The sequence below is a fragment of the Brienomyrus brachyistius genome, chromosome 7, assembly GCF_023856365.1.
Source record: "Brienomyrus brachyistius isolate T26 chromosome 7, BBRACH_0.4, whole genome shotgun sequence".
Taxonomy (NCBI): domain Eukaryota; kingdom Metazoa; phylum Chordata; class Actinopteri; order Osteoglossiformes; family Mormyridae; genus Brienomyrus; species Brienomyrus brachyistius.
Window position 1 is genome coordinate 21423693 of NC_064539.1, and position 23249 is coordinate 21446941.

The following is a 23249-nucleotide window of genomic DNA, read 5'->3' on the forward strand; positions in this document are numbered from 1 at the left end:
GAACAGAACAATTTCATTAATTGGGTAAACTCATGCACCTGTGACGATATCATCCTCTTGGGGGCACCATAAATTAGATGGCAATCATTTTGGGTGCAGTCTCTGTATGGATGTTAAACACATCCTTGTTGACACCAGCTAAACATCGATCTCTACACTATAAAGATTTATTTGTGGCATGTTTATTATGATATTAAATTCAAGACAAATTTCTCAGTGCTTTCAGTTTTTATTACAATACAAATCAAATCAGCAAGACCTATATCAAAAAACATACAAAACAAACCTAAACAGTTGATTTACATAAAAAGTTTATTATAAAATAGCAGTGAGAGTCACGTTTTAAAGTACAGAACTCCTCTTTGGTGCGGAGGACTGGGCTGCACTCTAAAGAAAAGGAGGAAAATTCTGGGTCCCACCTGCTAAAGGTACGGGGACACTGTCCATTCAAGCCCAGTGCTTGATTAGGGGACCACTGAAGGTGCCAGGAGGACAACGGAAATCCCAAGGCAAGTGAGCCAACTAACAATCCCACAGCCGGGGCCCCTTAGTGCAAGCAGGGCTCCGTAACACGCACAGAGGCCCCCGTACCCTCGGCCCTCCTCAGGGGGCCATCAAAGGTGTGTACTGTGCTGTTAATGTCCACCCCTGGGAATGATCGAAGTGCGTCTAACACAGAGAAGCACGATGGCACCCTCGGGGGGATGGGGGTCGTGGATGTATCAGCCACTGGAACATCACAGGAAGTTTACAGTGAGAGCACCAGGCCTGGGTTCAGCGGGAAATGAGCAGTGGTGTCTGCAAAAGGGGGGGGGGGTGTCACCACGATAGTTTGACCCTCCATCAAACTCTGATATTCAGACCAGTTGAACATGCAAAACAATTAAAGGGATGAAAAGGTGTGGAAGAAGACAGTGGCTGAGATCCGCTTCTGCTTGGGTGGTTGTGGTGGGGGGGGGGGGATGTCCAGGGGCGAGGCATCCCGCACGTGTACGACCTCCCCCGGCTCTCAGTGCACCTTCTCCAGCTTGGCCTGCAGGGCCTTGAAGTTACCAATGACGTACTGCAGGGCGGCGCTAGGGCTCAGCGACTGAAGTTCTACCAGGTAACCACAGATATTATCCAGGCACACGTTGGTGAACCTCCTCCTGCACGCAAGCGCACACACAGTCAGTGGGGATTGGGGGGGGGGCAGAAGGGGCGGGTGCTAGCGGCCCATCGAGGCATCACCTGTCGTACGCGGGCACGCGGCTGGGGTCCTCCACATAGCCCGAGAGCAGCACGTGGATGCACTCCAGCAGGTGCAGGGGCTTCTTCATGCGCTGCCAATAGGGGTCCTGCGGGAACAGCGACCCCAGATCAGTTTCACCGTCAGGCTCTCACACGCACCTCAGCTCCCTGCCTGCGGCCCCAACTCCTACCCGCGTCTTAAAGAGCTGGTCGTACACCTCCAGCAACCTGGGCAGCTGCACCCCCATCTCCAGCATGGTGGAGGTGGTGAAGCCCACGTCCCAGTGCAGCCGGCACACCTCCTGCTCCAGGAACTTCACCAGGAACTCTGGAATGGGAATGTGATCCTCAGCCCATTAGCAACGCCTCCCCCAAACCCCCATGCCTCCTGGGACGGACAAGCCTGGGCACGTCCGGTAGGGGGCAAGGGTGGGGCAATTACAGACACCAACAGAGGACGGAAGGCGGGTACACTGATGCACGCGAGGAGCATCTCACCCAGGGGGAAGTAGCGAGGCGTGCCGGCGTAGATCCTGCCCAGGGACACCAGCTTCAGGCTCAGAGCTCGCATGCGGTCACCCGCGTTCATGGTCACGCTGTCGCTCAGCTCTAGGGGGGAGAACAGCGAAAGGAAAAAAGCAAAAAAAACCAGTGAGCTGGACAATGGAGAGAGGAGGGCAGGGCAGTGCAGACCACATCCCCTAGGATGCTGACCTTTCTCCAGGATCTCCTGCCACAGCGAATGCACCAGGATGGGGTCTGAGTGGCCGGCACAGTGGATGATGGCCAGCTTGCTCTCCGACAGCCGGAAGTGGTCTGCAAACTCACCGTAGAGCTGGGGGGGGGGGGAGAGGGGGGCTTAATACCACCAGGGGTGTGGGGGGGTTGAGGCTGGCTTCTCAGACCGAAGGCAGTACCTTGGTGATGTCCATCAGCTCAGAGTCCAGTTGTGACATGGCTGCCTGCACTGAAGGATGCTGGGAGTACTGCCGGCTGAGAGTCTCCTGGATCTGCACCTGGATCCGCACCACCTACGGTAACATGAGGGTTATGAACGACGGGCCTGTGGGGCTCCTCCCCCACGTGCTCTCACTGGTGCCCCCTTCCTCCGTACCTCCATCTTCTCCTCCAGCTCGTTGAGGAACTCGCCGTCGGCCCCCTGAGAGGAGGTGCCAGAGAAACTCTTGGCTGACAGGATGGCCCTGGAGATGTACTCCAACCTCTGCTTCAGGGAGATCTCCGTGCTGCAGAGAGGGGGGTGGGGTGGGTGGAGGCATCAGGGGAGCGTCGGGGTCAGCAGCCCCCACCCCGAAAGGCGCGTCCTTACCTGTGCATGTCTGCGAGCCTGGCCAGGACGTGCGCCGCCTTGCTGAAGCTGCGGTTCTTCTCGTAGTACCTCCACAGCAGGTCCATGCTGTGCACCTTGTTCTGGTCCTGCTTGATCATCCGCATCAGGTGCTCCTCCAGGTAGGGCGAGTTCACCTGGGGCAGAGGCGATCACTCACACCAGGGCTGCTTCCCCCCACAGCCCCCTGCTGCCCGCAGGCCCCCTCCACATACCTCCAGCAGCTTCTCCGTCAGGTCTGCCTGGATCAGCCAGTTGTAGAGGGCAATGTGGAAAAGCTCATCCTGAGACCTCTGCGCCAGCTGCAGGACCTGCTCAAACTGCAGAGGGAGGGAAGGATAGGAGTGACACGTGGGTCATGCCTGCTCCTGCCGGCCAGGCTGGCCTCCTACGGCGGGCTGACTCACATGGGCGGCGGCGTCCTCGTTGCTCAGCATATTGGGGTCAGAGGTCATGACGGGGGGGCCGGGCTGCTTAGGCACGCTGGGTGATTGGGGGGCCACTGTGCTGTGGGCCACTAGCTCCTGCATGGTGTCAGTCACGCACTTGTAGCTGGACAGCCTGTGGGGTGGGGTGATGCTTTAATATGGGCCACCGCACCAGCCCACTGCGGCCCAGGACTGCGGCCCCTACCTCTCCTGAAAGGCGAGCTGTCCGGCTGAGTCTCCCTCTGGCTCCCCGTTTCTGTAAAAGTGGAGGCCCAGCCCTTGGGGGTCCTTCTTATCAGCCGCAGTGAGACAAAGCTGCAGGACACCCTCGTAGAAACGCACTGCGCAGGGAGGCAAGAGGGGGGCGTCACACACCGGCGCCACCAGGAAGTACTCAGTAGCCGGTACTCAATACCTAGTACTCACCACTACGGTACTGAGCGCACACCAACTGCAGATCTGTGTGGTGGCTGATCTGCTGGTAGAGATGCAGGGACTCCCTCAGTGCTCGTTCCCGCTCCACCTTGCTCTGTAGCTGCCGGGAACCCTGGAGTAGTTCATTTGCCTGTAGTGGAGAGGTCAAAAGTCAGAGGGGTGTACCAAAGAGGTGCGGTGGGCTGGGCTGTGCGCGGAGAGGGGGGTACCTTAGAGCATACGCTATCGTCACAGCTGTAGAGCAGGGGGCAGATGTCACGCAGGTGCAGGCTGATGGTGTCCACTGACGCACTGTCCTTGATGTAGACGTTGATGAGGGCGGTGATCAGAGCACCCGTCAGCTCGCCGCCCCGGATCACCACGTCCTTAAAGCTGCTGTTCTTCACCTGCTCCTGGAACTCCTTATGCACAGAGGGGTACGGCCATCGCGTCAGCAGGAGCAGCAGCATCACACCCGAGAAGGGCGCACACATGCAGAGGCGTACCTTCGACAACTCAGCCAAGATCAGGCTGAACTGATGCTCACACAGCAGCTTCCACAGCGCCAGTGTCTGGCAGGAACGATGCACCAGCTGCTGAATTCCCTGCAGGGAAGCCTTCTCATAGGCCTGCGCCTCCGCTGTCAAGCACATGGGGAGCGGTGTCAGGGCGAGGGGACAAACTCATTAGGTGTAGGAACTTGGCCCTTAGTTCCTCAGAGGAAGTTCCAGAACCCTTTCTCAGTACCTACTCCACGCTCGGATCTTTTCATTCGAACACACATCATTGGGCAGGCGCTTACAGAGATAAATTTGCTGACTGGTTGACCGTGAGCAACGGCACCAACATGGAAGTTATGCTAAAATGCAGAGATTAAGATGCAGCGCAGCGAAAATCGAGCAGATGATATTACTTTTGTACCTCGATTACATCTAATGCATCAAACACCATGTTGACCGGAATAGACGACGGGGTTATTTGTCTCAGAATATGTCTGGAAAAAGTAGTATCTCATATTCGGGATCTAGACAAGAAGGGGAATAGACGGCACCAAATATGATATTTCGTAACGAGCGTTTTGACTTGCCGCAACATAGACCTGCCGTAAGATTTGTAAGAGTCAAAAGGTGAGTATCATGGCAGGTGTGTGAGAGCTGGCCGCACCTGCAATGTGTGTGTCTGCCGCGTCGTGCAGATCGGCGGCTTCCTGGCTGCGCCACTGTTTAATACACTTACTGTAATCCCATTGCCTGTGGTTGCTTGTTCTTGTGAAATTTTGGTGCATTTTTTCTTTATAAAAAGGTAACATTTGGTATTCCAAAAACCTTTTCTAAAAAAATAGAAAAAGAAAAGTGTGTGGGGTGGGGGGGGGTCGTCTTGTATTCGGGCCAGTACAGTGATACATTTTTTGCTTGGGCCTCCATATCCCTGCATCGGAAAATTCAGTCGATAACCAACAAACTTTTGTCTAATATCGCCAGTGGTGAAACTTGCCAGTGCTTAACGGCATAACATTGAATTGATTTTTTTATTATGTGGAAAATGAAAGATCAACCTGCTGGGCAGATTTAACAACAAATAAATTACAGGAAAAAAGGCTCGTGTCCTATTTGATTGCGGACGAGCCACCAAAAGATAACAAAACTTGTTCATCCTCCGCTGTTTCAGGGTGGCAGTGTAGTTTGACCCTATGAGCTTTGTGGGGGCAGTACTGGGGGACAGGGACTTACTTACTGTGGTGCAGTGTGAGGGGGCAGTACTGGGGGACAGGGACTTACTGTGGTGCAGTGTGAGGGGGCAGTACTGGGGGACAGGGACTTACTGTGGTGCAGTGTGAGGGGGCAGTACTGGGGGACAGGGACTTACTGTGGTGCAGTGTGGGGAGAGTGACGGAAAGAGGGACAGAAAGGAAGCAGGACTTACTGTGGTATTTCCTCTGGAGCTCCTGCTGAACCTGCTGAGAGCTGCTGCCCCCATCTGGCCGCATGAAGCCCAGAAGTCGCTGCTGCAAATTGGCTGAGGTGCTGAAGCTGTGGGGGGAGGACAGAAATATCAGCCGAGAGCCTGAGGGATGAGAAGGCTGGTGAAAGGGCGGAGCTTAGGTACCTGGCCACACCCAGGGAGGCGGGGCTGAACTGAGAATTCCTGTCCAGGAAGTCTTTCAGGCCACAGAGCTCGAAGAGGACCGTCTCCAAGTGCTGGGAGCTGACGGAACTCTCCATCTGGGGGCGGGACACGCGCATCGATATATATCACGGCCACACCCTCGCAAATAAGGCCGCAGGTCGAGATTCATGTTTCCAGAGTAGCAGTTACGGAGAACTTCCTGTCCGCTCAGCTCCCCATAGACAGTAACGGAGTATCCGACCTAACGTGCCTCCCCACTTATCACCACTCACCCTTACAGCTCAGCACTGACATCACCGGCATCCACCTCGCCCCCCACGACGAGAGAGACCGGACGGCTAACAGACATGCAGCCGCGAGACGCGGGCCTCGCCTCGAACCTGCGGCCGCTGCCACGTACTGCGACTCACCACGCTCAGTATCTGGCCCCCTCTGCTGACGGGCTTCTCCACGGCCAGGCTGCCGTCCCAGATGCTCCTGAGGACAGGGAGGAGTGAGCAAGCAGGAGTACATCCACGTTAAAGCCCTCCCCCCCCACCCCAAGCGTGGCCAGTGGACTCTCACCCCAGGATGCGGCTGAAGTACAGGCAGATGCCGTTGTGCTTCCCGGAGAAGACCACCTCGGGGCCTGCGGATCCCCCAGTCAGAGGGGGCGCCCCAGGACTGGCAGGGATTAAGGGTGTGGACATGCTGGCGGGCACCAGACCTGGGAGAGGAAGGGGCACCTTAGAGCAAAGCTTAAATGAAACACCTCTGCCATCCTGCCCCCAGCATCAGCTGACATTATCCACCACCATCACCTGACACACGGTACATCCGAGCGGGACAGGTAGCCTTTCCCCCCCAGGATGAGGTACCCTACCTGGGGCAGGTGTGGCTAGGAAGCTGGGGTTGGGGAGGGGGCTGCCCACAGATACCGGGGACCCTGTGGGTTGAGAATCACCGGCATGTGACCTTTGAACTGCATCATGTGGTTTCACATATCTGACCTCATTTGCTGACATATAAAGTGATGAGAGGCTCACCTGGGACGGGCGAGCCGAAGAGGGGCCCCAGGTTGCTGGGCGCGGCGAGGGCCGAGGCGAAGCGCATCTGGGCCTCACCTCCGTACCTGCACAGGGACCGGGGACGTCAGAGGTGACAGGGATACGGCTTTCTAAGCAGCGCACACACACACACACACACACACACGCAAAGGCACACCGCTGACCTGAAGAAGGCCCGCGTGGCCCAGGCTGACACCTCACGGTCGCACGCGGAGCTGGAACACGCCAAAATGAGAGCGGTGGCACAAGCCTGCTCCTCCTGTGTGGAGACGCACATCAGACACAATGCAGTACCAGGGGCAAGCAACATACCGCAACGGGGGGGGGGGGGGGGGGGGGGGGGGGGGGCGGGGGGACAGGCTGCACACCTACCCTATGCAGCTTGAAGAAGCGGTCGATCTCCTCTCCCTCACCACCACCGCTGCTCACCAGCAGATGGCGCAGCTGGTCCACGGGTCGCAGTTTGTGGAAGATGTGACTCCCCTGAGAAGGGCAGTCAATCAAACACGTTTGTATAAAAGTCTCCCAGGAGTTGACACCGAATCAAGAATTATAGAAGTGCTGAAAGATACGCAGAGATGGAGGCAGGCGGACAGACGGACAGAGCAAGGCGGCAGCCCCAGACATCTCCTTCCCTGGTTACCCACCTTGGCAGAGAGGAGCACAAACATCTTGGGAGGCACATTGTGCTGCTGCACCACGACTGGGGAGTCCGTGAGAGGAACCAGGTCTTTGTTGACTGGTGTGGAGATCCTGTCCGCCCTGCCCTCCTCAATGGTGGACAGCGCCCATGTGTGGCCATCCACATTGGTGGTCATCTGCAGAGACACAGTCCAGACAGCGAGCCTAGTTCACCTGTGCTGTGTTGACCAGGGTGACCCCCCTCCCCCCAACAGTGAGGCAGCATTGCCAACCTGAGCCTCCATGAGTGGCTTCTTGAAGGGGAAGGAATCATGGTTCATACACCACAGAATGTCGCTGTCCTCAGTCTCTGACGCAGCCATCAGCAGGACCCCTGATTAAAGAGCGGGGGGAGGGGGTTCAGCTCGTGTCAGAATCAGCCTGACGGGAGGCGGGGCCAGACACGAGGGGGCGGGGCTACCTTTGGTGTAGAGCGCCTTGTGAATCTTGGCAGGCTTCTGCAGTGTAGAAGAGGCAGAGAAGCCCGGCGGAAGGCGCACGTGGATCAGCACCAGGAGGCTGGGCCGGGCAGGGGTGTGTCTGGCATTGGGCAGGGCGAACGGCGAGGTGCTGAAGTACAGGCGCACCCCTGCGGGCACAGAGAGGCAGCTGAAAGCGGGACGGCCCAGGGGGCAGAGAGCACAGAGAGTGCCTGGAGGCGTGCCGTACCCGCGTGTGTGATGGCCAGCAGCTGGCAGTCCAGGGACTCCGACCGGTCAATCACAGCGATCTGAACGATGGGTTTGAACACCGAGCGGTCGATGGTCCTGGGGACACACACCAGTCAGCCAGCTTACCAGTAAGCCAACGTGACCCCCTGGTCACCCCACTCCTGACTGAGCCCACCTGGCGATGTTTCCGGCTGCTGCCACAATGGAGCTCTGGGACATGGCGGCCACTCTGCTCATACCCTGCCCGTCCGCGCCCAGGTCGTACATCTGCAGAAAGGCAGCGCAGCTCGTCATCGTGTCTAAACTTAAAGCTCCTTTTGACTCTTAGCAGGTAGCGGCAGGAAAGAGCATCGACTGAGATGCTTGAGAACTGGCCCAAAACACTTATGATTCAACTTATTTCTGTGCTGAAGTGTGACATTTAAACTTTTTCACTTTACTTGACAGGGCACAAATAATTGGTAATAACTCAGTTACTACTGAAGTATAAAATCATGAACAAATATAGTCACTACTTGTGATAAAAAAAAAAAAAGCATCACGATTCATTAATGGTGAACAAACGAGATCGGTACTTCGTGACTTGTTCTTTCAGTAGTTCACAGACATTCACAGAATTAAGACAGATAAAATATGTATTACAGGATATTCGTATTTCACTGTATTCCTCCAGGACACCCTCTGACAGCATTACAGCCAGGACCCCTGCTAGTGTTAGAACCCACTACCTTCTGGGTGCAGGTCGGGACCCTTAACCCGATGGGCAGCCTACCTGTAGAACCCCCTTCTCAGAGCGCGTGTAGAGGATGTTGCGGGAGTTGTCGACAGCAATCTGAACCACAGGGTCTGTGCGGAGAGACGACACTGCGATTGAGGCGAACTTCGAGGAGTCCAATGAAAGCCCCCCGCACTGCCACTAGACCTGCATCACGTGGATCTCAGGTCATGGTGAGCAACAGAACAATAATATATTGTGACCAGCTGCAACTGCATCCAGGATAAGCGTCTCATAGTCATCACTGGAACTGCGAGTCAGCACTATTTAACATTATTATAACAGCAGAAACCAGCAAACCCCCGTCACGCAATGCCTGAGTGTTCAGAGGCTGCAACAGTACTACAATAAAAACAAACTGAGGTGAAATAACATTACACCTTGCATAACATCCCAGTTCTGTCTGTATATGTCTATTCATGGTTAATTGCCTATTTCAGTGGATCAAACCCAATGACTAGATCTTGAACTTAACTGATCTTTTCTAACCCGTTACCTAACTTGATGGAAAAAAAGCAGCAAACAGATTTTGTACACCATCAGAGTGCTAAAAATACTGCACTTGTGTCACATGGTAAACACGCAGTCCGCAGAGAGGTTTTCTGCGTTGACGAGCGTGCGGCATGGCTGATGAGAAGGAACTGGTTCCAAAAGAAGGTTCTGCTTTGACTGTGTGGTTAGGATTTCCAAAATCCAACATGGACCGATCTTCTGTAATTTACAGACTTTCCAGAGATACCGACAACGCAAACAATCCTTTTAACCACCTGAAATGTAAACACCATAAATAACATGCAAAAAGTTTGCCTATGAGTACCTATTATTATAACGCTACAAGTATTTCTTGCAAGGATGGAATAACCGGGTAAGTGGTTAAATGGTCAACCTGCATTACTATATACATTCCAATTTGGATGGTTTGTAAACATACAAGCAAAAAAAAAAAAAGCGATCTGAATCGTGGATCATGATTAAAACTTACAACATTTTGGCCATAAAGCCCACTGCTGGTTTGATCCCCCCCCCCCACAGTGCCTCACCATCCTCAGAAAAGGAGAACTGCAGCAGGGAGGGCACGAGGAAGGACAAGCTGCTCTTGGAGTGGTTGATCTTCCGGCAGCGTTGGCTGAACCAGCCGGCCTCTGCCTGGTAGGCGATCTCGTACAGGCAGCCATCCTTGCCCGCCAGGAAGATGCGGCCCAGGTCAGTGGAGGCCACGGCCAGCAGGTAGGTGTTGTCCGTCGGGATGGAGTACAGGGGGTCTGGCAGCAGCTGCATGCCACCCACCACGCTGTCATTCAGCCCTGTGGAAGGGGCATGAGGGGATAAATGCAGCAAACGGTGACTGCAGCTTGGCAAAAGGCACGCAGAGCAAGGTCCTCGGGGGAGGGACTCACCTCCCTGGGCTCTGGGGAAGCTGAGGCCCAAGATGACAACATCCACAGGAGTGGCCAGCACCAGCAGGAAGTGGATATGGGGCTGGAAGATGCCTAAGACAGAGACGGCCATAAGCGATGACACAGACAGCCCTCACATACCAACAGGGAAACGCGGGGCTGTGAAGCTGCTCACCTTCCTTTGGTTTGACCAGCCCCACGGACAGGATGGTTTCACTCAGACCGTCGAAGTACGCCACGTCCCCTCTGGCCAGATGAACCCAAGTTAGCATCATCCGGCGACACCCACCCACCAGAACACAATCAGTGACATCACAGTACCCACCCGTCCTCGTAGTTCCACATGAAGATGTCGTTGTCCACAGTGAGCCAGGCCCGGCTGATCTCAGGGAAAACTCCCATCATGCAGTTGCACTGCATGTCTGTGGGGCATCATGGTTAAGGCTCTCAGATATTACAGCAACTCCAGAATATTACTTAGATATAAAATACACCTCAATCCGGCAGACCAGTGGACAGAAGCAGTTCTTATTTATGCCTTCTGGCAGTAATGCAAGTTGAAGGATACGACCAAACTGTTCCACCAGCTCGGGGGGAAGGGGAACCCTGCGGACAGCACTCAGCTCGGGGAGACTAGGCACGCTGATCAGCCCCGGACCCTGGAGAGGATAATCCATGTCCGACACCCCCGACAGGGAAGGCATGTCTGCATCAGAGATGGAGAGAAGCAGATCAAGACAGACGGGAATGTAAGCAGTGACAAGCAGAAACGTTAGTAAATCAGAGCAAAAACACGGCAGCTGTCAGTGGGTACTCACTATGTGCGGGAACACTGAGGAGCTCTGATAGGTCAGGGAAGCAGCGGTCTTCCTGCAAGTGACGATCAATTAGCCGCCCTGCGTTATCCAGTGCTTCGTGCAGGGCAGCGGCCGAGCTGCTGGGGCCCAAGTTGGACGGCATCGCCGGGAAAACAAAACAAGCCTGGACAAGAAGCGGAGTCGGCACTGATCAGACATGGTGTGAGGCTATAATATGCGAGTAAACAGCTACCAGCGTAATTCACCAACACCGACAGAAACCACTGCTCAGAAGTGCACGATATGCAAGATACCTTCCCGAAATAAGGTCATACCTCCTCTTTTTCGGATCTAAAACGCCGGAATGTCAACATGAAACAAAGCGAAATCCTGGACATTTGCTATGTACGGTCAGAATACTTTCAGTGCGCATATCTGCGTGGCTGTGATGACTCTCTTTGCGTCCTATCTCCGGTGTCCACTTTTTTGCAAAGCACTGGCGGGTCAGTACAGTTAAAGTGCCGGCAAAACGCGGGACTTACAAAAACCTAACAAACCCAAAGTACACAGAATGTGACATACTTAAACAAACCGTACACTTACCTTAATCTAAATTCCCGGTTTTATGATTAACTGAAGCGCTGCGGATATGTTTTAATGACACTCTCCCTAAAATTTGCAAGACTTCCCAGGTTCCAACACTTACAACAACCTCCACCGTATCCCGCCAGCCTCATGCCGTCGAGTAAAAGGTCAAAAGTCAGAGCGATAACTTCCGGTGACTCCACGCGAGACACGGAGCCATCGCGCTACAGCGCCGCCGGAGTCTGCGGCCAACGTGCATCATTACACCACTACCGACATGAATTAAACTTTGCGCATCTGAGAAACTGTTACTTCGATGAACGTCTCACTTGTTAAAATGAGATCAAGGAATACATACATATATAGATATCTATATCTATATATATATATATATATATATATATAGATATAACATTGAGGTGGTTCACCTTCAGTCTCGTCATGTATTTTATTAAAAATTGAATAGTGAAATTTATCAGGCATTGGCAGAGAACAAATAGGGCATTATATCTAATTCACTGGCTTTCGACAACAGTGTGGTACCCATTTCAACTCAATGGTCTGTGCTGAGGAACAGGCCAGGGATATATCTATGGAGGCCAAGACCACATTGAAAACACTGCCCACAGTTTCTTTGAGTGGTGGAGCAGAAGTCCAGATGTTCCTCTACAGAAATGAACTTCCTCCTCCAGTGAAGAGAGCATGGCTTCCACTCTCCAAAACAACTCCGGGTGTTCCCAGACAGCTCGGTGGGAAGGTGGGGGCCTGTGCAGGGGGCCTGGCCCAGAGCCATAGCAGGTCTGCCTACATCTGAAAGACCTGCACTTGTCTCCTTCCAGATGTGGACTTCATTTAAAAACAAACAAAAGAAAAATTAAAATGGAAAAAGGAACACTAAAGACAGGTTATACAAACTGACATTTAAACTCGCCTAACGATACTGAGAACAGAAAACAAAAACCCAAAACAAAGTGAGATGCAAACAAGACAAGTAACAAAGAGAAGTAAAAAAATTTATTGCAGTATTTGTTCCGCCAGAAGTGCTGGGGACCTCTTTCCCTCATCACTAGGGTGACCTAATACATCAAAATCTACATTTACAAAAACTCCCCCTGCAGGTAGGCCACAGATACTGCATGCGTCCTTTAAAACAGAATAAATAATATCCAGGAGACTCTGCCATTGTACAGCATGAACGACAAAAGGCAACGTAAAAGCTGCTTCCTGCAAACTGAGCTATGCTAATGAGAGCCGCCTGGCCCTAGGTTAACTCCAAGAACACTTTTTTAAGAACATCGACACACTAATTTCCAACATTCACTTTAAGTTTATTTTTTTAAACAGAATTTATCAGAGATATAAACATTTTTCTTTTTTGTTAAACTATGATACAGTGGGAGTAGAAATCAAAAGACCAGGATTTCTGCTGCACAACAGCGAAGGAGCCCCCCCCCCCCATACACACACACGCACACACACACATACATACATTCCCCAAACATCTGCCCCCCTCCTGATTTTCCTGCTGAACTCCAACTTGAACCAGATCTCCACCTGAAGTTCGGCACAGACGCATGTTAACAGACTCTTCCTCCAATTCCCTCGGGTCCATCAGAATGCTGCATTTCAAGTTTGTGTGTCTGTAGTATTCTTAGAAAACGCTGGATCCCAGTGAAGTCAGCCTGTGGGAGGAGTGGGGGGGGGGGGGGGGGGGGGTGTTGGGGGGCTGACGTTTTGGGTTCATTAGCTGGAAGTCCCCTCCTTGGCCGCGTACAGCGATCGTAAAATCTGCACCACCTTGTTAGTCAGCTTGTGCGAGCTAGTCAAGGAGATCTTCTTGTAAATGATGTCCGACTCCTTGATGGTGTCCACCCAAGGCACCAGTTTGCGTCCGTCCCGTTTCTTGGCCTCGGCCCAGGCGCCTGAGTAAGACCCGGCCATCCAGTGTACGCTGTAGCCATTGCTGGTCTTCTGGATGACCCGGGCGATCTGTGGCCGGTCCTTGTACTTGGGGCAGCAGATGGCGATGACGTCCATGGCTTCCACCGTCTCGTTCATGTGACCGGATGCCTCGGCGGAGTCGATGCCTCGTCTGGCTTTCCGGGAAGACTGCGGAGAGAGAGAAATGGGTAATCTGCCCACATCGCCTACCCGATACCACACACAGACCCGCCTGCTCATCTACCCCTGTGTGGCCCCTCACCCCGGGCGTCCTGTCCTCGCCGTCGCTTTCGTCGTCCTCCGTGTCACCGATGGCAGTGTTGTTCTTGGGGCTGGAGCCGCCCAGTAATGCCGTGATGGCTTTGTTGCGGGCGTTAGCGCTGGCCGACGCTTCGCCCTCTTCGTCCTCCTCGTCTGGGTCCAGGTGCTCCATCAGCAGCTTGAACTGAGACACAGGAACAAGACAGGCAGGGGCTGAATCAGTCTGCTGATCACATGGCCACGGATACTGACAATGCACCTGCAGCTTCCACAACCCCAGGAAGACCAAAAGTACTCACATCCAGGTACTGCCTGACGATCTTCCTCTTGGTTTCATAACTGAGGTCTGCTTTGTACATGTTGTTGGACAGGAATTCTAGTGTCTGCCGGGGGCTGAAGTGCACATTGGCCTTCCTGTTCACAGCCTTGTCGTACACCTTGGCCGACTCCGTCGGGGAATATTTCTGGATTTTACTGCAGAGGAGCATTTAAAAAAAAAGGATGAAAAGAGAAAGCTTGAAGGCGATACCAAGAGGAGCGTATACATTTAGAGGGTTGATACAGCCATTCAGGAGTCAATGGCTCACCAACGCCCCCTGGTGGCCCAAGCACTCACCTGTCTGAGAAGCCATAGAGGCTCTTCAGGTGCTGTTTGAGGACCAGGAGTAGCAGGATGCCCTGAGAGGCGTTAGCGAAGTCCAACAGGGGCCCGGGGTTGCTGGGCAGCCGCTGCATCACTCTGTCCACATCCTCTATCTCCAAGTCCGAATCCAGGTCTGAGTCGGAGTCCACGGCCACCACCGCCTGCTTGGGCTTCTTGGAGCGTCGTACCACCTCATCTTCATCGCTGCTGTTGTTCCCACTGCTCGGCCCGTCGTCCTCGTCCTCCTCCGAGCCGTCCTTCAGGACCATCTCTCGCGGCTTCGCCTGGCTCTTTATCTCCTTCTGCAAGGACTGGGGGGCAGAGAGAGGAGTGAGAAGAGACGTGAGCAATGCAGCCGGGCGCAGGACACTCACGCAAAACACAGCCAGGCAGGGACGCCCACCTCCTTGAAGGACTGCAGCAGGTTGCTCCCTGACACGGACAGCGTGATGTCGATGTGGTGCATGATGAAAAGCGGCTCCTCCTGGGACTGGAAGGGGAAGCAGGCCAGGTTGTCTGCGATGAACAGCAGCATGTTGACCTCCGTCTTCTGTGGGGGGGAGAGGCTCATATTAAGCAATGGGCACACCAAGCGATGCCGGCAGTCTTAGTAAACAGAGGCAGACTTACGGCACTGTCGTCAAACAGGTTGAGCAGTGAGATGAGGAAGGCACGCCGGTGCTGTCGATTCCCCCGCACCATACTGAAGAGGTGCGAGCACAGCGCAGAGTGCACCTCGTCTGGCCGGAAGCCGCGGATCACCGTGTTCCGAGAGGGCCAGATGGCCCGCTGGACCTGGTAGCTCATCTTCATTCCCGCCACGGCCTTCATCTGTGGGACGGCACACGCATGAGGGGGTGCCACTGCCAGGGGGAGGGAGCACAGTATTCCCAAGGGGGGCTGCATACTCACATGGATGAAGCCTGTGTACTTTTTGTCGATTTCCACGAGCTGTTGGTCGGCCTTATTCCTCATGGTGGGTTCCGGGTCTGTTCCCATGGCGATCAGGTAGGGCACACACTGAATGGCGAGAGGGCAGGTGGTCAGTGGGGGGAGGGGTAAGGGACAGGCAGGGGCCAGGGAGAAGGGGCAGAGACACACCTGCACAGGGTGGATGAGGCCCTGGTTCAGCGTGAGAGCGATGACGTTGAGGGCGAAATGGCGCACACTGGACTGCGTGTGGAAGAAGGCCTCCAACACCTGCTTCAGGTACAGCTGCATGATGGAGCTGCTCATGCCCGATGAGATGTCCCCCATCTCCTTCAGGTCCTCCTGCTTCGACAGCTTCTTCCCTGAGGGGTGAATCATCCCACCAAGGCGGTTACACAACGCAAACGTGTGTGTGCGCGTGTGTGTATGTATGTATGTATGCACGCGTGCTCGCTCACACTCTCGGTCGGCCTCCTGCATCCGCGTGTCCTCCTCCTGCAGGTACGTTTGCAGATTCTTCAACACCTGGATCTTGAGGTTGATGGAGCTGCTTTCGGACAGGATGCCATTGTACAGGCTCTTCACATCCTGAGCGAACATCAGGTCTGGGTACTGGATGAACAGAAAGCCTGGAGCCGGGGAGACGAGCATGTTCAGAGACGGACACACACACCCAGGCTGCCTGGGGAAGCCAGGTGTGAGGAGGGACCCATGTCATCCCTGTGCTTACCCAAGCCGATAATGGCCTTGGTCTGCACCTCCTCGTCCTCGTGCCTGGTGAAGTACAGCAGCAGCTCCAGCACCTTATCCTTGATAATCACCTGAAGGGAGCAGGTGAACATAGGTGAAGAAAAGTAACAGAGGCATGATGCACAGGACGAGACAAAACACAGGGCAGGACACAGAGAGGCCGACACTGTGCTCTGGTCGTGTCGCCACACCTTGGTGCCGCCCTTGAACTCCTCCTGGTCAAAGTCAAAGTGACGGCACAGCGCTCCCACTGTGAAGAGAGAGCGTAGCAGTGCGGGCTTGTTGGACACCAGGACCGTGCTGTTTGAGTCCTCCTGGTGCTGGGCTTTCAGCTTGGTCAGTACGCCTGCAGACGAGGGGAAGAGATGAGGACCACTGACTGGACGATGGGGACTCGGTGCTGAACACAGAGCCTCCAGACCACAAGAACATTAAAAAAAAATTAAAATCATACTTGACAATGGATTTGGCATGCCTGGTACAGATATCCATGTTAATGTCCCACTGGACTGGTTTCCACACATCTTACCGTAGTAACGATTGAAGCAGGCCCACACAAACTTGTAGTTGCGAGTGACCTTGTTGACCACGGCCCCAAGACAGCTCACACAGTGCTGTACAACCTGAGAGAGAGAGAGACGAAAAGTGATCACTTGTCTGACAGAGACAGACAGACACACAGACAGACACACACCTCAAACCAGGAACCCACTTACCGTCATGCCATACTTGATGGTGAGCTTCATCAAGTCCTCCTCAATGGTGGCCAGGAAGGTCTCGCTAGGGTGCTCCATCAGTGGAACAACCAGCTCCAGGATCTTGGCCACATTACAGATCACCATGAAGTCGCTCTGAGTCTGAGGAAGGGGCACCAATGCTTAGACCAAAGGACCGGCAGTGACGTCACACAGACAAGCTGGACTCATAGGTACCTATTGTCCCTTTAAGTGGCTTCATCCAGTACCTCCACTAGACAACCACAAGAGGGTGCCATATTACCACTGTTAAAAACGTTCCAAAAGGTGTTCCAGCACACCCAGGGATAGATAGGACTATATACGCAAAGTAACAGCACGCAGAAAAGACGGCCAATTAGCTTTGACGAACGGTGGTTGGTGGGCGGGGCTTACGTTGCATTTGGTGGTGAGGTAGGGCTGCATGGTCATGGCATGCTTCACCATCAGCTGGGCACGGATCTTACTGAACAGGTACAGAGTGGTGATACATGCCACCAGACGGTTGGAGTTCACGCCCTTGTTCTCCGAATCTGGGTTTAGAGGAAAAGGCCAGTCAAAGCGGAGAAATGACCAACCCCAAACGCAGCCTCTACCCGCTGATGGCCAGCTGTGACGTTACCTGCTAGCGACTCCTCGTATTTCAGGATGTGCTCCACCAGGTTGTCCACCAACTGCACACAGGCCTTCATGGCTGGCTTGTAGGATGCATCTTCCTCCGACTTCAGGAGCTGTGGCAGAGAGAAATAAGTGTCTTAGGAAGTGTCTCATGCCTTCTAATTGACACAAAGGTAAACCCGCTCCAAGTAGATGACAAATCTCATCCCAGTAGACAGTAGACCCCGCCCCCCAGCAGAACCCACTCAGAAAAGGCTGAGCACCAACCAAGATCTCCACAAAGAGCCAACACAAAATACTTACGTTTTGGAGAAGCTGTTCAAACCAGTCATAACCTGTGTCTTTGCAGGCTGATACCTGGGAAAGAGTTTGTCCAAAAATTAGTGAACCTAACTGTTAACCTAATTAGCCCCATATTTCTATTAACACTCCTGGTAAAGGGGAGATGCTAGAATCCTCAATTGTAATGCAACCATACTCTCCTGAAGCCGCAGAATAACACTGTGGCTTTGATCATCACTCACCACGTCTGTAATGTTGAGGATCTTCCTAGTCATGGCCTCCTTGTCGTGGTTGGGCGTTGGCGTGAACCACAGCTTCTGAAAAGTCTCGTTCACCAGTTTCTGTTGGAGAAATGAAGTTTAAATGAAGCCAGATGACCTGCACAAACATCACGTCTATTTCTACCTATACCCAGTTCTTAATCCCAGAAAGAAGAGTGCCATGCATGTAGCACAGCTCTGGCACAGTGAACACGACAGACCTTAATGCCCTCCTCATCGTTGACCCTGCGGATCATCTTCACACACATCTCCGTGATCTTGCTGAAGGTGGGCTGTTCCAGGCAGATGTCCCTCAGGATCTTGATCACCCTCTTCCTCACGCTGATGCCCGTGTCCTAGACAGAGTCAAAACAGATGAGAATCAGATGGAACACCATCTACTGTAAGAGTCTTTGAGCAGGCCATTCCCTGGTAGCATGGACGGCCTCTTGCTCCTCCGGATAAACTTTCAGCTGAGAGCAGCCCACCAAGCAGGCAGGATTGCTCCAGCCAGCCCACATCTCCAGGCCAGGCTAGGCCACACTTCAATACCTAACATAAAGGCATGACGGGCACGACGCACCAGGATCCTCTCGATGAGCATGTCGTAGTACTGCTCAGTGAGCTGGGGCCGACTCAGCACGAAGCGGCCCAGGAGCTCCACGGCGGCCTCACGCACGCTGGTCGAGTTGTCCATCAGCCGGCCGTGGACGCCTCTCTGCATGTCCAGCTGGAGGAGAGATCACACATGCCAAAAAGACATTAGTAGGGCCCTCCTACACATTCAGTCAAAGGACCAGAGACGGGCTGAGGTACTGACTCGAGCCAAAATGCTAGGGTCCACCGCTACCACTTCAGACAGACATTTCATAGCCTTGGTCCTGACCGCAATGGCACTCTCCCCCAGGACACGAAGGATCTGCACGGAGAGAGATGACAAGGCCGGCCTCAGTCACCTGGACAAGGGCCCGACACAGCATCAGCTGGCTAATCGGCAGCCAGAAACACCCCCCTCCCCTCACCTGCGTCAAATAAATATCGAAGCTCTGAGCAAACGGCCTCATGGAGGCCAGATAGCGGACAATGAGGCAGGCGTCGTCGTAGTCCACCGTGTCCGAATTCAACCTGCAGGAAGAGAAGCCCAAGGTGGGTCGGTCAGTCAAGAAAATTACAGCACCCCCCCCCACCCATCACAAACAAGGCAGCCTATTGAGGGAAACACACTCATACAGCCATGGGTGAGAGGGCTCCAGCCTGGCATGGACACCAGAGCCTCGCGTACAGGCAGGCCCACCTGAGAGCGCTAAACTGCGAGGGTATGGTCTTGATGACAGAGCGCAGGAACTTCTTGCGTGCCTCCGCTTTCTGCATGATCTCCCCCGTGGCCTCCACCTCCTTAGCGTGGTGCGGCCCCTCAGACGAGTCGTCCTCCTTCTGGTTCTGAGTCTTCATGGCTTTCTCGGTTTCTGTGGTGGTATCCCGGAACCATTGCGCGATGTAGAACTTCCGGGAGAACTACATGAAAGAATCGGCAAGCCCGGGTCAACATTGGCATCCTACCTCCATCAGCTACAACCGGCCCCTGCCCATATGGGACCACACTGACCATAAGAGATGGGTCCGTCTCCATGTTCTCCTGCAGGTATTCCAACAGGCTCTTCTGTAGCTGCTGGGTCTCATCGGTCCCAGAGGTCTGGGGAACAAGAGACACGTGAGCATCACAGTGACACAGATGGGCTTCTACTGCGCCTCCCAGTGCCCATGGGTGCACGCCCACCTCCCGGAGAATGCGGTCGATCGATCGCTGGTCCATCTTGCTGGTGACTGCATCCTTCCTGAGCCGGGCAGCCACCGTGCCTAGGTAGTCCAGCGACGCCACCCTCAGGGCCATCTCCGTCTGCTTGTTGCTGAACTGGTGCACCTGAGGAGAGGCAAGGGCAGCGAAGGTTTATATGTTGAATCATGTGGCTAGATGGGACAGGAGCTCACATTGGAGGCCTGGCAAGGCGGAGCTCACCAGCAGCCGACCCAGGAGGCTTAGCAGCAGCTCTGCTGCTGGCCACTCGGGCTTGTTCACCGTGGACAGGAGATCCTGCACAAAGTTCTCAAAGAGCGGTCGGTAGTCCTCTTCTCCTTGTTTACTCCCACACCTGAACGTGCCATGGGTGAAGGATGGAGAAGGATGAGTCACGACCAGGATGAGAGAGAGAGATCGTCCTCACAAGATGAGCGACCCTTACTTCTTAAGGAAGACAGACAGGAAGTTCTGAGCAGTTCTCATGGCAGTCTCGTAGGAGTTTGTGATTAGGACATCATGATCCACCTGGAGAAAAGATCAGCCAATGCTTCAAGGTGGGCAAAACCCAACTCAAATTCCATTGATGGCTTCCATAAAAATGTGACAAACCTGACAGGAAGCCCAACTTTCCATCCATGTCACGTGACCCCTGAGAAGGTGATCACAACAGAGACCTAGGAGGGGTCTGGGGGATAGACTCTCACCTTCTTGTCAAACTCATCCTCCATGCTGTTGTCCTTGTCACAAGGCAGGTGGACGACACACTGAATGAGCTGCAGCACCAGTGCGGTCACCATCTGGATGTACATAGGCTCCCCGTCCACGTCGCTGCTGTTCAGCCTGGAGAAGACGGCAGCAGGCCTGCGGTCAGGCTCTGTGTGCACCCATTACTCTGTGATGGAGCTCACCTGGCAGGCGGCACATACCGGAAGTTCCTGAGACTGCGTTTGCTAGTGGGCAGCCTGGCCAGAGATGTGAAGATCTCTTCCAGGATTAGCTGTCTGTGCTTTTCATAGCGAGAAAACACCTAGGACAGACGGGGAGGGGTACGGTCAAAGTGCATGGCGTGGTGCATTCGGACGGACAGGTCAGCATTTGTAAACCACACTGCGACAGTGTGTGTTCATGCGTTTCCTCATGCTCACCGCGGTCACCAGCTTGATGGCACAGAGCTGCAGCTCACTGACATTCTCCACAAAGAATGGAGTAATTCCCAAGGACGACACCTGGGTTCAGGGGAGAGACCGACACAGAGAATGACACCAAGCACCCATACAAGTGTGTGTGCTTGTGTGTCCATGCACTGGGCAGCACCTCACCTGCAGAATGGTGGTGTCTGTCAGCAGCTGGATCTCCAGTAGCTCAGAGATGTTGCTCACTATGTCGCACACCTTGTTGTACAGCATGACGATGACCCTCTGCTTGTGCGTGGAGCACTTGGCTCGCTTGGCCTTAGAGCTCAGCATGCCGCCTGGACCGGGAGGAAGGGGTAACCAGGAGGTGAAGCCTGATTCAGACCCAGTGCAGACTCCAATAGCCTAAAGCCACACTACTCTATGGTGGAAGACAAGTTGTGTACAGCCTGGTTTTATGGAAAGTATCAAAATCAAGCTTGCCGTATCAACAGGTCGATCAAGGAGCCGTTTACGACAGAACAAGGAGAACTAAAGCCAGAGGGGCATTCAACGAGAGACAGGGTGAACAGGGATGCCCTTCACAGGACCACAAGAAACCAGTAACAGAGTCACGCCCTCCTAACCTCCATGGGGGTCCACACGGTACACAGGGTCGTACTGGGGGTACAATGTGTTCTGCAGGTGGAATTTGGTGTACTGAAGCACCCTCTCAATGACATCCTCGATGTAGACCGCCTTGGGCATGTGCGAGGACGTCATTATGTTGAGGGCTGTGAGACAGGCATCAGCGGACTTGGTCACTCGCTCCATGATCAGGTCCCGCCACAGGCGCTCCTCATCCTCGCAGTCGTTGTCCTGTGATGATGAGGGAGACGGGGAGGGGAGTCAGACACACGACCCCACTGTCTGTCGCGAAGCAGCCAGGAGGGTGGTTCCAAAAAAAAAAAAAAAAAAACTCACGTGATTCATCAGAGTGGAGAGCTTGGCACCATCCTGGATGTTCTTCTCCAGAATATTCAAAACCTTCACCAGTTTATCCGATGAGAGCTAATGGAGACAAAGAGGCAGCTGAACTTACACAGAAGCTCATACAGACGCCACATGAAGCGATCAGTCACGTAACAGCCCAACGCAGCCCCGTAACACAGCCCCTGGCATGGCCGTACCCTGTAGGTGACGCCCATGGCTTTAATCTTGGCCGACTCGCTGCCAAGCTCACTCAGCTGGTGCTTCCCCAGCAGCAATTCCTGAGGGATCTCATCATCATCGGCTGCAGAGGAGAGCCATCATCACTGAAAATCGCTCACCGCAATTCACAATTACCTCTAAACCACAACATTCAAAGTTGGAGTTAAGGTGAAAACAAGCCTGGCCTTCAAAGCCAAAAGTCTTGTGACTAGAGTAGCTGATACCAAGCAATGTAACTTGCTGCATGGAGTTCACTGGTCCCCTACCCAAAGCAGTGAAGTCCACATCCTCCAGGTTCTCCAGGATGTTATCCACACTTGCTGCGAAACGTTTGAATGTCGAGGAATCCATCATTTCTGAGGGAGGAAGATAAAACACACGGATTACGCCACATGTAACAGCAGCACTTAGAGGCCTAGTGTCCCTACAGAAGGAGGTTCTGAAGGTACCTTCTGGAGTGAGCTTTGGTTCATATGCCTTTCGCTTCTTCTGCTTCTCTTTCTTCTTCATCTTTCTGGCCACTGTATGGCAGACAGAGGAGTCCTGCTTAAGTGCTTCACCATATACCTGACCTGTCACACAACGGTCAACAGGGCAAACTTGTACCCATCCTCAAAGGGCCAACTCAAGCCCACCGACTGGTGCCCCCTCCCCACACGTTCGCCAATGAAACATCAAGCCCAGATTCCTGTTCCAGTCTTGATCACCAGAGGAACACTGAAGCTACTTCAGAGTGTATGGAGGGGCACTCACAGTCGCTCAGGCTGGGCGGGGGCGACTCATTGTCAGAGTCCTCCGGACTACGCTCCCGCTGGCGGCTGCCAGACCCCCTGCGGCCCTCGTGGCCCCAGCTGTTCCGCCGGGACTCCCGCTCCTCGCACTCCCACGTTCGGTCGCGGTCCTTCTTGTGCCGTTTACGGGCAGCTGGATGCAATAGACACAGCCTGGGGTTATGCTCTGACACCCCACTAAACACAAACAGATTCTCAGGATGCCTCACTCCGCCATCCTGGCTACTCACAGTCGGTTGCGACGTCGCTCTCGTCCTCGGAGCTGACCTCGGCATACTTGGGCCGGTCGTTGGCAGTGCTCCGCTTACGCTTGTTCATTTTCACCCTCTCACACAGCGGCATGGTGGACTCAATTTCAGCCAGCAGGTGTGGGGGGAGTTCCTGCAGGATTGATGGGTCCATGCCACCTAGGGGTGGCAAC

The 23249-nt window shown here is 53.9% G+C and overlaps 2 protein-coding genes across 2 annotated transcripts in view; both read right to left on the reverse strand.

The window, feature by feature from the left end:
• Positions 1–209: 209 nt before the first annotated feature.
• On the reverse strand, positions 210–11671 carry nup155 (nucleoporin 155). Its single transcript, XM_049020707.1, has 35 exons — positions 11515–11671; positions 10933–11095; positions 10683–10820; positions 10440–10536; positions 10290–10360; positions 10115–10207; positions 9758–10021; positions 8715–8788; positions 8118–8209; positions 7941–8038; positions 7693–7860; positions 7505–7605; positions 7238–7408; positions 6963–7073; positions 6755–6849; positions 6570–6655; positions 6407–6469; positions 6109–6250; positions 5955–6021; positions 5524–5639; positions 5341–5447; positions 3924–4057; positions 3648–3839; positions 3430–3568; positions 3209–3344; positions 2983–3136; positions 2791–2895; positions 2558–2712; positions 2345–2474; positions 2148–2261; positions 1945–2065; positions 1729–1839; positions 1422–1558; positions 1231–1337; positions 210–1148 (listed from the first exon to the last, which is right to left on the reverse strand). Exons 2-35 carry the CDS (start codon positions 11072–11074, stop codon positions 1010–1012), a joined length of 4170 nt encoding a protein of 1389 aa, XP_048876664.1. The 5' UTR covers positions 11075–11095; positions 11515–11671; the 3' UTR covers positions 210–1009.
• An 817-nt stretch (positions 11672–12488) lies between these two features.
• Positions 12489–23249, reverse strand: part of LOC125746033 (nipped-B-like protein) — a 33365-nt gene continuing 22604 nt past the window's right edge. Inside the window, exons 11-47 of the mRNA XM_049019576.1 lie at positions 23059–23235; positions 22791–22961; positions 22487–22558; positions 22304–22393; positions 22016–22119; positions 21810–21896; positions 21473–21704; positions 21033–21184; positions 20859–20939; positions 20640–20740; positions 20418–20553; positions 20156–20238; positions 19933–20065; positions 19693–19836; positions 19522–19608; positions 19210–19430; positions 18938–19040; positions 18736–18834; positions 18499–18645; positions 18137–18271; positions 17898–17996; positions 17677–17730; positions 17378–17486; positions 17152–17288; positions 16738–16878; positions 16551–16644; positions 16213–16367; positions 16002–16092; positions 15730–15900; positions 15443–15633; positions 15254–15361; positions 14972–15172; positions 14745–14891; positions 14315–14652; positions 13998–14172; positions 13700–13882; positions 12489–13605 (exon numbers count right to left, since the gene is read on the reverse strand). Coding sequence (XP_048875533.1) covers positions 13240–13605; positions 13700–13882; positions 13998–14172; positions 14315–14652; positions 14745–14891; positions 14972–15172; positions 15254–15361; positions 15443–15633; positions 15730–15900; positions 16002–16092; positions 16213–16367; positions 16551–16644; positions 16738–16878; positions 17152–17288; positions 17378–17486; positions 17677–17730; positions 17898–17996; positions 18137–18271; positions 18499–18645; positions 18736–18834; positions 18938–19040; positions 19210–19430; positions 19522–19608; positions 19693–19836; positions 19933–20065; positions 20156–20238; positions 20418–20553; positions 20640–20740; positions 20859–20939; positions 21033–21184; positions 21473–21704; positions 21810–21896; positions 22016–22119; positions 22304–22393; positions 22487–22558; positions 22791–22961; positions 23059–23235 — 5315 coding nt within the window. The 3' untranslated portion in view covers positions 12489–13239. The remainder of the gene's footprint in view (positions 13606–13699; positions 13883–13997; positions 14173–14314; positions 14653–14744; positions 14892–14971; positions 15173–15253; positions 15362–15442; positions 15634–15729; positions 15901–16001; positions 16093–16212; positions 16368–16550; positions 16645–16737; positions 16879–17151; positions 17289–17377; positions 17487–17676; positions 17731–17897; positions 17997–18136; positions 18272–18498; positions 18646–18735; positions 18835–18937; positions 19041–19209; positions 19431–19521; positions 19609–19692; positions 19837–19932; positions 20066–20155; positions 20239–20417; positions 20554–20639; positions 20741–20858; positions 20940–21032; positions 21185–21472; positions 21705–21809; positions 21897–22015; positions 22120–22303; positions 22394–22486; positions 22559–22790; positions 22962–23058; positions 23236–23249) is intronic.